Genomic DNA, 13,474 nt, shown 5'->3' with positions numbered 1-13,474 from the left:
CCCCCAAAGCGATCAAGTATACATTGTAATAAATTTACTTACAAAATGATTTATAGAGCTATCATAAATATTTTCTTTTCTTTAGTAAATCATGCCGCAAAAGTACGACCAGAGAAACACTGATTTAAACTTTCAAGGTTTTTGACTCATTATTGTTTAACGGCGTATAATTCAGTTTTTAATTATACAACCGACTCCGAACTCCGAAAACGGAATTATCCCCGTGGCCTTTAAAAAGACTAACTAAAGTTGACATCAACATTTTACGAACTACCCGCACTTGGTCTTGTTTATCAAGTTAAACGCTTTACACACAGGGGATGTTACTCGGTCGACAAACAACACTTATAACGATATTTGGTTTTCAACCGGCAATATTTGTTTTTATGGATGAAATGCTATTTCAATGGCTTTCCGACTTTATGTACTATAGAACCGACGGTCGATAGAAAGGATTTTAGGATTATGCAGCTCAAACACCGTCCACGAAACGTGAGCAGTAAATTTCTAAACTTATTTATTATAGTAAACAATAACGACCAGAGATGGGTAAAAAAATTAAAATTGCTATAGGTATCTGACGCTAAAAATACCTTCATAATAACTTTAAAAAATTTAGCTTGTTACAAGAAATTTTATGTTAATAAATTAGATTTTTGTTTTTTTTTAAACTTTTTTTTTGGTTCAAAAATTGATTCCCTATTTTATGTTGTTTTATGGATAATACGATTACATTGTTTTTTAAAAGTATAAGATTATGGATTAATATGTGTTTGATATCTTCATATATTAATTTTCTGTAGATAAAGTGAATAAATTAATGTAGATACTACCCTCGAAATATGACATTGCCGCTTAAAATCTTTTTACCAAGTGTCCCCAAATCTGGAAAACTTGATCCCTTCGGCTTAGACATCTGATTACCGGAAATACAACTTCAAAGCATGGAAGATTTTATTTATTTAATCGTATGGCGTAGTATAGTAAACAGAAAACAAACAGTTATAAATTCAAATTAAGTCCAATCAGCCACTTGGTGGCCTCGTCGTTAAGGACGATGAATATAATTATATATGTTTGCTGTGTATTTTACAAATTATAGATGCATTGCTAATAGCGATCCGAGTTATATAATCAATGAGAATCTGGTATGGGGAGACATGGTAAAAATCTGTTTACCATGTGTCCCAAGAACCAGGGTCACTTGATCCCCCTAGGATCAAGGCTCCCGACCAGGGGTAAACAAGTCTCCCTTACATAGGGGACACATGGTAAAAGTCAACAGTATGGGTTTTCATTAAATAATGGTCTAATTTATTGCACAAATCTGTTCTAATTCAAACTATTAATGAAGAGATAAATTCTGAATCGTACGGTCTATAAAGTTTTTCAATACTACAAATAGTTAAGTAAATGTATGCTAAAAACAAAAGGGGTGATCAACCCTCCCCAGTTTCCCCTAATACAGCAAGACATTGCTACCGACTGTATTTCTGCTGCAAATATCAAAAATCCCTCGTGACCTGCTTTGTATCTCACTACCGACTAGATTAGGAGAAAATGTTTAATAAATATTATTTGATTTGTCTAAAAAAAAACAGATAAATGTTGAAAATTTATGTATTTCTCTTATTTTGTTACCTTCTGAAAACGATAATCTGGAAGACCACTTCTGCGATGGCGAGACGAGTTAGACTCGTTTTTAAAGGAATGGCCATGACTCCTCAAGGTCGGGAAGGCTGTAAAACTTGGGGGGAGGCCTTTGCCCAGCAGTGGGACACTATAGGCTCCCAATAATAATTGTTATCTCCCGGTTGTTTGGATGGTTTTCGTATAATTCACGCAAATCAATAGTCCAGTAACACGTCAAAATACAAGTTTAGCCGTATTTTCTTGCAAATAATCGTATTAATTAACATAAAACGAAGTAAAGATATATAATACAATACTAAAAATACTAATAGTTTTTATTGTACACACTTCAAAACAGTAAACAGTACAATGAATACCTACAGCAAATCAAGTAGAGGTAAACAATAGACCACATCACCGACAGGATATACCTATGTAAATGACCACAATAATAGCTTCTATGCAGGGGCGTCCAGGACATGTCTAGATCATACTTATACTGATTTGGGGAAAGAGACCGTCAAAACATTCCCGTTAGATCTCGCCATAAGTGACCACCGCGCCGTCGGTGCGGAGGTGTCCTTCCGTGATTTTAAACAAGTTACCCGTCATGTGAAAAAAAGGTTAACTTCACAATCAAGAATGAACAACTTCCTTGACTCAATTCGACAATATAATTGGTCGGCCTTTGTAAATAGTGATAATTTAAATTTCAATAGCCTTTTAAGTGTTTTAGTAGACAAACTAAATATTCATTGCCCCATTAAAAAGGTAATGTTATCAAATAGGAATAAATATTGGTCTAACAGCTCAACGGACAAAAGTAATGAATTTTTACAATTGTTAATTATGCTACAAAAATTTTACTCCGAAAATATGGAACTTACTAATTTCATTTTAGCCTACAAATGCAGGCATAACAGCCTTCTTAGGAAAACAAAACGTGAATTTTTGAATAGGTCTATATCTCAGGATACAAACACCTCCAAATCGCGATTATAATAATTGTATGTAATTCTTCTCGCTGGAATGTATGGGGCCAAATACATTCCACGACTCTTTTCTATCCGAACAGACTCTAAAACAAGTTTTAGCAATGAAAACTAATTACAGTTATAGATACCTATGTTACTTCAATGCTCATGTCAAATTTCATATTATAGTCTGTCAAGCAGGATATGTCAGTAGCAATGTAAAGCAAACTAAAGTATGGTATCCCTAGGAAACGAACCAAAAGCAGCAATGTACATCGAACAACGATGAAATGTAAACAAAACGTTTGTATGGCGGCGACTCTGTCGCTACTTAAGGCTTGTTTTTGTCCAGCATCGAGATTCTTAGAGCTTGATTACTTTGTTAACTACAACTAGTTCTACGGCGCCACTTGACGCACACTTATGATCAATTAATGATAATATCATGATATTATTGCATGCAATAGTCGACCGCCGAAGGAAGTGCTCGGATGTTTTTGATGCTGTGTTCTCGTATACATATATATAGTTGTTTATATATTGTGCGGAACGAAAACGGTTAAATTGACCTTTTATCTGACTGACGAAAATAAGTGATCATATCAGTGGAGTGGCTAATCTACTCAAATACGGGGTACGTTCATTTGTGTTACTATGTAAACAAACTACTAAAATTATAATATTGCTTATACAAACGTTAGGCTCCCATTTTAAAACGACTAGCTAGATTTCTCTGAAACTTTGTACTTACAATAGAATAAGATATATCTATGCCTGTAATTATCTAGCTCCAGATACCATAGTAAGATAAAATAAATTAATTAAAAATTAAAAAACACGACTGCAGTTGAAAAGCGAACTGAAAAGCTAGAAATAATTTTAAGTTATGTTAGGTACTCAACGTAATAAATGTAAAATAGAATATAAGTGTTCAGTCAGGGTAATAAACAGCAATCGGAAAAGTTTAGGCTCATTTAGGATCGTGACTGTACCTGCATATTTTATTTCGATTGCAGTCGGGGACCTGTGAATTAGTGTTGAGTCGCTCACTCGTGAGGCACCTCATTTGTACCACTCATTTTGTTAATTTGTCGCAGTACTTCGTACCGCAAAAATGTCTTACTTCACTCCTCTATTCATTTTACTTGATTCTAAAATAATCTTTCTCCTAAAAGTTCTATTCTTAACCTCCAGAATTGCACTCCAATTAAATGTTACTATTTATTTATTTATAAAGGAAGTTATGAATACATAAATATGTATATACATTAAATATTTTTGTCGCCGTTGGAATTAATGGAATAGTCGGCGCTGAAAATAGGCTAGTACCTCACCTCATTTGAAGTAAGACATTGTAACACCTCATTTTAGAAAATGAGGTACTCATACAAACTCATTTTAAATTGATGTCCTACCCATCACTACTGTGAATGGGAAAATTTCAATATATCAAGGTCCCCGACTGCAATCGAAATAAAATATGCAGGTACAGTCACGATCCTAACTGAGCCTAAACTTTTCCGATTGCTGTTTATTACCCTGACTGAACACTTATATTCTATTTTACATTCATTCAGTTGAGTACCTAACATAACTAAAAATTATTTCTAGCTTTTCAGTTCGCTTTTCAACTGCAGTCGTGTTTTTTAATTTTTAATTAATTTATTTTATATTATACATTTTAGTGACCATACAAACCAACCACATTTTTTATGATTTAAGACAATTTAGTTTCTTCGAGGAGATTTCATCACGTTGATCTTTGATATGTTAGCATAAAACGTGCTTAAAAACCTAAACTAGGTCTGACCCAAAAACCAGACGTATTGAAAAGTGCTATATGGCTTAATATCTCTGCAACTACATAATTATTTTCTATTAGTTGGCTTTCGGCCTTCGCAATTAAGATACTTGGGGAAGCTGCAGAAAGCGTGCATCTTTCTTACGCTCCAGGCCTTCGGCCCTACGCGAAGCTCGGCCTTGGGCCTTCGCAATTAAGATACTTGGGGAAGCTGCAGAAAGCATGCAGCTTTCTTACGCTCCGGGCCTTCGGCCCTACGCGAAGCTCGGCCTTCGGCCTTCGCAATTAAGATACTTAGGGAAGCTGCAGAAAGCATGCAGCTTTCTTACGCTGCGGGCCTTCGGCACTACGCGAAGCTCGGCCTTCGCCCTTCGCAATTAAGATACTTGGGGAAGCTGCAGAAAGCGTGCACCTTTCTTACGCTCTGGGCCTTTGGCCCTACGCGAAGCTCGGCCTTCAACCTTGCTTCGCAATTAAGATACTTTGGGGAAGCTGCAGAAAGCGTGCAGCTTTCTTACGCTCCGGGCCTTCGGCCCTACGTGAAGCTCGGCCTTCGGCTTTCGTAATTAAGAAACTTGAGGAAGCTGCAGAGAGCGTGCACCTTTCTTACGGTCCGGGCCTTCGGCCCTACGCGAAGCTCGGCCTTCGGCCTTCGCAATTAAGATACTCGGGGAACCTGCAGAAAGCGTGCACCTTTCTTACGCTCCGGGCCTTCGGCCCTACGCGAAGCTCGGCCTTCGACCTTCGCAAATAAAAAAACTTGGAGAAGCTGCAGAATGCGTGCACCTTTCTTACGCTTCGGGCCTTCCGCCCTACGCGAAGCTCGGCCTTCGGCCTTCGCAATTAAGATACTTGGGGAAGCTAAAGAAAGCATGCACCTTTCTTACGCTCCAGGCCTTCGGCCCTACGCGAAGCTCGGCCTTCGGCCTTCGCAATGAAGATACTTGGGGAAGCTGCAGAAAGCGTGCACCTTTCTTACGCTCCGGGCCTTCGGCCCTACGCGAAGCTCGGCCTTCGGCTTTCGTAATTAAGAAACTTGAGGATGCTTCAGAGAGCGTGCACCTTTCTTACGGTCCGGGCCTTCGGCCCTACGCGTAGCTCGACCTTCGGCCTTCGCAATTAAGATACTTGGGGAAGCTGCAGAAAGCGTGCACCTTTCTTACGCTCCGGGCCTTCGGCCCTACGCGAAGCTCGGCCTTCGGCCTTCGCAATTAGCATACTTGGGGAAGTTACAGGAAGCACGTACCTGCCTTACGCTTCGGACCGTCGGCCCTATGCAGAGTTCGGCCTTCGGCCTTCGTAATTAAAATACTCGGGGAAGTTGCAGGAAGAGCCCATCTGTCTTAAGTTTTACTTACGTACGTACTACGTACGGACACAGCTATATACTACAGAATGAGAGATGAATATCATTATCTCATTCTAACAAAAAGCATTGTCCCTACTTACGTAAGTAAAACTTACAAGTGTATCTCGGGCTTTATATAAAAAATACGTGTAAAAATATACAGCTATAATGACACTTTCACACTTTGTTCCATCAAAGTCGGTGCAGAGTTGTATCTGAAGACGGACTCTAATACAATCACAGACTCTCTACAAAGAACTTATTTACACTTTTCTATTCCCTTAGCGCAATTTAGAACATAATTATTGGCTTGGTTTCAAAACAAGTAAAATATGATTAATATAATACCTATGTATAATTTTTTTTTTATGATCAGCGGTCAGACCACTTCCTTTTAATATCTCAACAATAGGATAATATTTGGTTTTATGAGATTAGCTTTTCTTAATATATTTTGTAAATTCTTACTTTCTTAAAATTGGACTTACAACCCTCATATTGTATATATATTATTGATCGTCTTTCAAAGCGCTTCATTTTGATGCCCTACTCGATGGGTTTGCAAGATATTTTTTTCTTAAGGTTGCGTAATATGGCGTATTAAGTCCGCCATATTGATTTTGTAATGACGTCACATAGCCTATGTCACCCGAGATGACGTAAGGATTCTAATGATATACCTATCATACATCTAAATCGGTTAAGGCATTCTGAAGTTATCGTGGAATAAAGAAACTCACATACATATATACATACAAACATGAACGCTGAAAACAATACACTCTTTTTTTTGGGCAGTCGTGTAAAAATAGAGCGATTTTAAGTTTTTCATACAAAACTTGTTTTCATTTGTTTTATAAGCTGGAGCTAATTACAGGCATAGATATACCTCATGTTATTGAGGTATAAGATAAGATAATATTTATTCATTTAAAAACTTATGCTAATTTGATTGATACAATGGTAATTATCCAATTTATGCTTAAATACTAGTACATTCATAGATTCAACTTAAAATAAGTTAAGGTCATGTTAAGAACTATAATAAATACCGGACAAATGTGTATTTTCTGTCGCTAATGGAAATTTGATAACAATACCTAAACTAAGTAAACATTTACTTGTATCTTAGATATGCACTTTTTGTAGGTCAATGTGTAAGTGGGGAAGTGCTTACCAACAAAAAGATTATTTACATAATAATAACAATAACTAATATACTATGACTATCTTCTACTCTTTAGAACGCTAAGTGGTGGCATAGGTACTTAACTACTTAACAATTTTTTGTACATATAGATCTTTCCTATTTTTCTTAACTTCTAAGTAACTATTTCTAGTAGCCTTTCTGTGTCCTAGCATATCTACCTCCTTTTGGTAGTGTTTTAATTTATCACCACTTGTTGCAAATTACCTACTTTTCGCACTTGTATCGTAATGTTCTATATGTCTCAGCACGTCCCACGAAAGTATTTTTAATAAAATTAATCTTTATTCCAGATGATATTCCTTATCTGGCTGGTGGCCATCTTGGCAGCAGTGTTGCTGTACTGCCGTCAGTCATACTCCAGGTTCAGCAAACATGGCGTCAAGCATCTACCCCCAGTACCCCTGCTGGGAGACATGGCGAGGGTGTTCTTTCGTAGGGAGCATTTCTTTGAGAACGCCAAGAGGATTTATGATAGCTTCCCTGGAGAGAGGTTAGGAATATCAAATTACATAATAATTACCCAAATAAGATAAGATAAGGTTCTTACCTTACCATATCTTTATGGTAAGGTAAGATAAGGTAAGGTAAGATAAGATAAGATAATATGGGATAAGGAAATATAAGATTTCTTTATTGTCAAAGCTGTAAGGTGTAAGCTGTGTGTTGTGTAAGTTAGGTGACAATGTAGTGGACATAGGAATACTCTGATAAAACAACATTTAACCTACGTATTTGTATTTATATCTGTTAGAATAAATGATTGTCTCGACGAGTATTAGTTGCCTGTTGAAAGAAAAGTACAGTCAGCGATAAAAGCTACTCTCAAAAATGATGTTTTAGTCAAAAATGTTTTAGGGTTCCGTACCCAAAGAGTAAAAACGGGACCCTATTACTAAGACTCCGCTGTCCGTCCGTCTGTCCGTCCGTCCGTCCGTCCGTCCGTCTGTGACCAGGCTGTATCTCACGAACCGTGATAGCTAGACAGTTGAAATTTTCACAGATAACAACAAATACTAAAAACAGAATAAAATAAAGATTTAAGTAGGGCTCCCATACAACAAATGTGATTTTTGACCGAAGTTAAGCAACGTCGGGCGGGGTCAGTGCTTGGATGGGTGACCGTTTTTTTGCTTGTTTTGCTCTATTTTTTGTTGATGGTGCGGAACCCTCCGTGCGCGAGTCCGACTCGCACTTGTTTGTTTTGTAGATTCGTAGGCCACGTGGAATTCGTAAAACCCACGGTGTTACTCCGTGACCTCGAGCTGGTGAAGCGTATCACAGTGAAAGACTTCGAGTACTTCCTCGACCACGCCGTGGTTGTTGACAAAACTATCGACCCTTTGTTCGGGAGGAACCTGTTTGCCCTGAAAGGTAAGCAATTTTATATCAATGATTCAATGCTTGCGTACATAGAAAAGAATTATGAACACACTTCTTTCTCTGCAATAACTTAGTCAAGATTTAAAATTATTAATGATTTTAGAGTAATACTTAGGTACTTATTAATATCCTGTATCTACTCAAAACTGGTCTCCGGGGGCCGATTTTTTAAATTCGAGCGCTCGATTTCGTCACTCGAAAATACTGTGGATAACGGCAAAATGCTATTTTTGAAGTACGAGCGATATAAATTGAGAATCTAGTGGTATTGAACACTCGTTTTTAATTATATTAATAGAATTTAAATATCTAGTAGTATAGACAATATTGAAGGGAGCCACACCACCACTTTCGCACATACATATTTGTTACAACGTGACAGGCATGGTGACTAATGACAAAGAACCGATCATGTTAGCCCTACTGCGATACAATCATGGTCGCGTTTTTGTCACTTGTCATATCATGCGTCACTTTCGCACTTACGTACTTGTTAGAGTGTGACAGGTAGACAGCCGTCCATCTTAGCCCTGCAGGTCAATATACAAGTGAAAGGTTATTTAATATTCATTCAAAACTTCCATTAGGTCAGGAATGGAAAGACATGCGGTCGACCCTAAGCCCGGCCTTCACCAGTTCCAAGATAAAGCTGATGGTGCCATTCATGGAAGAGGCTGGGGAAAATATGACCATTAGACTGAAGAGAGAAATACAGGAGTCTGGGAGTAAGTTAAAGAAACATTTTAATAATAACTGTTTGGTTTTATTTTAAACAAATAAGACGAAATTTGATGAAAAAATTTGATGGGGGAAAATATTCCTACGTGCCCCACTAATTGTACCCAGGTTGCAGGTTTGCAGGTGCGCAGGTTTACCCAAGTGCAAGTGGGCCGTAACAGAGTTAAATCTTTCAATTGTGACAGCAATGTGGCAACGTCAGCAACATTATCAATACCTATTAAGGAAACACAATGAGTGACACCACCCATTAGTAGCTGCTGAGATGTTGCTCCAGCAACACTGCAGCAGTATAACAGTAAAGCATATCGTTTTTGTCATAATAATGTGTGCCTACACTTTTCTAGATGTATTTTGAGCAATGGCGTGGCTGATCCACAGAACTTACGAACCTTTAAGGATGACTCACGTTAGACCGGGCCGGAGCTTCCGGCGCTCCGTTTTCTATGGAAAGTACGACATAATCACCGATCAGCCGGCATAAATAACGACATTTCGGACGCATAGCGTGCGGCTCGGTCTAGTGTGAGGCATCTTTTACTTGCAAAACATTCAAACATTAATTGAACTGTCCTTTATACAGAAAACTACGCCGACGTCGAATTCAAAGACGTGTGCAACCGCTACGCCAACGATGTCATCGCGTCTTGCGCCTTCGGGCTGAAGGTGGACTCGCAGAACAACGAAACAGAATTCTACAAGATGGGGAAGGTGGCTTCACAGTTAACCTTCGTTCAGATGCTCAAGTTCATGGGGTTTCAGTGCATCCCTACAATTATGAAGGTATTTAGTTCTACCGTCTTCTTCGAGTAGTTAAGAGCCCATCAACGTGCACACTAGCGCCACTGCTAAATAATCGTGATTATTTAAAAACGAAATATATTTAAAAAAAGGGGGCCGCTACGTACTGTATCTTGTATTAAAGTACCTTTTGAAGGCACTCTTAAACTGTGTGTAAGTTGGATGAGGTAAGAAATGTACCAGACTCGTTAACTTTTATTGTATTGTCCACAGAAGTGACCTTTTCTAAAGTAGGTTTCACCCACTTGCAGTTCTGCGTGGACAGTACAATGCACTTGACAGTAATAGCCCAGATAACCTTCTCAGCAATTAGGGGGCTGGGTCAATGTCAAAATGATATGATGCAGCTGTAGACACTTGTGGGTCTTGTGCAGTCTTTAGTTTATGTCTCTTCAGGATCCAAATCGTAGACAGCGCTATTAGGGTCAAATACATTTTAGAAAAAGGTCACTTCTGTGGACAATGTTATAAAAGTTAACGACTCTGGTACATATGTATCCCGTTTTATTTTGTCTCAAGTACTGAAAAAATATATCCCGCCTGTGAAGCGTAAAAATTAGCTTTAGATTTCCTTAACTTTGCTATGTCTACAGGAAAACGCGAACGAGTTAACCATACCATAATGTTTAAGACCAATTATTTATCTACTCTACGCAGATATTATTAAAATTAATTTATGATTTTGTATAATTATAGTTCTTGAAAATGACACTCTTCACGGCGTCAACTCAGAGTTTCTTTAGGCAGCTGGTGACACAGACGATGAGAGAGCGGGAAACAAACAACGTCATACGGCCGGATATCCTCCATCTGCTCATGGAGGTCAAGAAAGGTAAGATGAGAAGATCGACGAACAATTTAGAAGATGATGTTTGTCAAAAATGATGTTTCCAAATTATAGTCGAACCACGCTGAGAAGTATTTATTCTAAGTGTTACGACAAGGATGGAGCTTATAGGGATATATGTATGTATTCTTACTTCCAAGCTTATGCAAAGTTAGCGTGGTCAGAGTCTAGTAGTTTTTGAAATAACCTCAATAAACTTAATCTTCTTGCAGCGGCTGTACCCGTTTTGTGGCAATTAGCAGTATTGCACTAATTGGGCTTAAATTGATAAATAGATAGACAAAACTTTTTGTTGCACACCTCAAAAAAGAAACAATTGATTAAAGAAGCAGACAGCAGGCGGTCTTATCGCTAAAACGCGATCTCTTCCAGAGAACCTTTGGGTACCGGAATCAGAGAAGTTAATGAATGCTGTTTCTATTACAGGAAATCTTAAACCTGAGGAGGATAACACAGCCAGTGATGCTGGGTTTGCGACCGTAGAAGAGTCTAACGTGGGAAACGTAGCAACCACAAAAACTGGTAGTTACACTTATGGTATAATATATAATATTATGGCGTACCAATGAGATTTATATACAATAGCTCTAACAAATTAACAAAAAAGCTGCTTGACGACAACGAAGCCAGGGTCCCAGCCTAGATGATAATGATTGACAGAAAACGACAATCGAATCATGGATAATGTATGGATCTGGTATGGATTCCTAAAGTGTCATTCTATGGAACTTGCTAACTATGTAAACAAACCGCCATAAATGGAAATTGTCTCGGAATTATGAATAATTGAATATACTAGTGACTTTTTTTTACATAGCAAGTTCCACAGAATGACACTTTATAGTCGGAGCATGTGTCCTACCGATACATTTTCACTTTTCGTTCGGCGTGTGTTAATTTAGGATTGTCTTGGTAGGTCAGATAAAATTAGCGCTACTTGCACCATCCCACTAACCCGGGGTTAAGCGGTTAAACCGTTAACCTAGTGTCAAATTGTACTGGTAATCATGGTAGCTCCAGGTTTAACCGGTTAACCCCGAGTAAGTGGCGCTTAACCTATAGACTAAACTTGCCAATTTAGAAGACGTTTTGAATCCTGGAATTATCTCGCCGAAGCAATCATGCAAATCACCATCAGTATTTTGTTCCAGTCTGGACTGATGATGACCTGATCGCTCAAGCAGTCATCTTCTTCGTGGCTGGCTTCGAAGGCGTTGCCCAAGCCATGACCTTCCTAGTCTATGAGCTGGCTCTCAACCCAGAGGTCCAGGATAAGCTGGTGCAAGAGATTATGCAGAATGAGAAGAGGAATGGAGGGAAGTTTAACTACACGTCTGTGCAAGAGATGACGTATTTAGATATGGTCGTTTCAGGTAATTAATGTTTGTCTGTGTGTGTAGGTATCTTATCAATGTACATACATGTCTTATTCTTAATAATGGGAGAACGGAGAGTATTAGGAATTAGATATAGATAGCTTTTAATAAAGAATATCACTGTTTATTAAACAATGTTGAGGAAGTTGAAAATGTATGCAATTTTCCGTTGAGTTACAAAAGTACCATACTTTAACATGACCAATAAACCAACACTTTACAATAAACATGACCCAGTATGTTTACTCGTATTTAAGTAAAATCTATTTTGTTAAATAAATATATTGTTATATTGTTATTTTTATAATCACATTTGAATTATCTTTCAGAACTGTTAAGAATGTGGACAACAGGCATCGCTCTTGAGAGGGTGTGCACAAAAGACTACAACCTTGGAAGGCCGAATGATAAAGCTACTAAAGATTACATAGTAAGAAAGCATTGTCTTAATATAAGCTAATGTAATCAATAACGCGATCACAACGAATAAGAATGATAGAACGAGAGTTAAATATGTCGAAGTCAATAGGTCGAGTCTGAGCGACGAATAAGTAGAGTTCAGATAGTAGTGAAAAGTTTTTGATCACTAGTCGCATGGCAAAAAAGCGTAGAGATGGGGTATGGCGTTGGGTGGACAGAATAACGTCAGAGACTAAAGCCACAAAACGGATATAAGAAAGAAGTAGACTAGTAGAGAAGAAATAGAGTTTAAGAATGTCCCCGTGAATAAGATTAAACAATTCCCACACTCGGAAATGTAATGCAAATGTATTTATTATCTTTTAATGTTATCCACAGATCCGCAAGGGAGAAGGAGTGAAGATTCCCATTTGCGCTTTTCACCTCGACCCTCAGTACTTCCCTGAGCCCCACAAGTTTGACCCGGAGCGCTTTTCGCCTGAGAACCGCCACAAAATTCATCCCTTTTCTTTCAACCCTTTTGGATGCGGCCCGAGGAACTGTATAGGTACGTTGACACGTTTCGGATTCTATGTTCACATTGCGCAACACAAAACAAAAAGTTTTTGTGATGGAAATCTGCTGGCTTTGAGCATCCTAACGTATGGCCAAAGTTGAATTCAAACTGCCTAATTATTGCCCATGACTGGCATTCGCAAATAATGTACGAAGCAATGGATGATTGTGAGTGCCTCGAGTACCTAGAGTTTGTGCGGAAAGAGAAGAGTTGTGGAATGTATGGGGCCCACTACATTCCACGACTTTTCTCTTTCCAAACAGACTCTAGGTACTCAAGGCACTCACAATCATCCATTATTTCGTAAATGACTACGAATTTCAAAATCAAAAGGGTCCAACGCAAACATTTGTAGTGTTAATGTAGGTGTATGAGATCTCTGCTTTTAAAT

At 38.3% G+C, this 13,474-nt stretch overlaps 2 protein-coding genes across 2 annotated transcripts in view; one reads left to right on the top strand and one right to left on the bottom strand.

Annotated features, from left to right (window-relative positions):
• LOC134651247 (cytochrome P450 6B2-like) overlaps window positions 1-13,474 on the bottom strand; it is a 143,733-nt gene that overhangs the window by 90,909 nt on the left and 39,350 nt on the right. The window lies entirely within an intron of this gene.
• LOC134650864 (uncharacterized) overlaps window positions 1-13,474 on the top strand; it is a 49,846-nt gene that overhangs the window by 26,503 nt on the left and 9,869 nt on the right. The window contains exons 13-21 of the mRNA XM_063505799.1: window positions 7,256-7,455; window positions 8,173-8,336; window positions 8,933-9,070; window positions 9,667-9,866; window positions 10,581-10,716; window positions 11,158-11,253; window positions 11,883-12,104; window positions 12,437-12,537; window positions 12,906-13,074. Of these exons, the coding sequence (XP_063361869.1) occupies window positions 7,256-7,455; window positions 8,173-8,336; window positions 8,933-9,070; window positions 9,667-9,866; window positions 10,581-10,716; window positions 11,158-11,253; window positions 11,883-12,104; window positions 12,437-12,537; window positions 12,906-13,074 (1,426 nt within the window). The remainder of the gene's footprint in view (window positions 1-7,255; window positions 7,456-8,172; window positions 8,337-8,932; window positions 9,071-9,666; window positions 9,867-10,580; window positions 10,717-11,157; window positions 11,254-11,882; window positions 12,105-12,436; window positions 12,538-12,905; window positions 13,075-13,474) is intronic.

Source organism: Cydia amplana, chromosome 9 (assembly GCF_948474715.1).
Source record: "Cydia amplana chromosome 9, ilCydAmpl1.1, whole genome shotgun sequence".
NCBI lineage: Eukaryota > Metazoa > Arthropoda > Insecta > Lepidoptera > Tortricidae > Cydia > Cydia amplana.
Note: the sequence above shows the minus strand (reverse complement) of the source record. Positions and strands in the feature narration are given on the sequence as shown.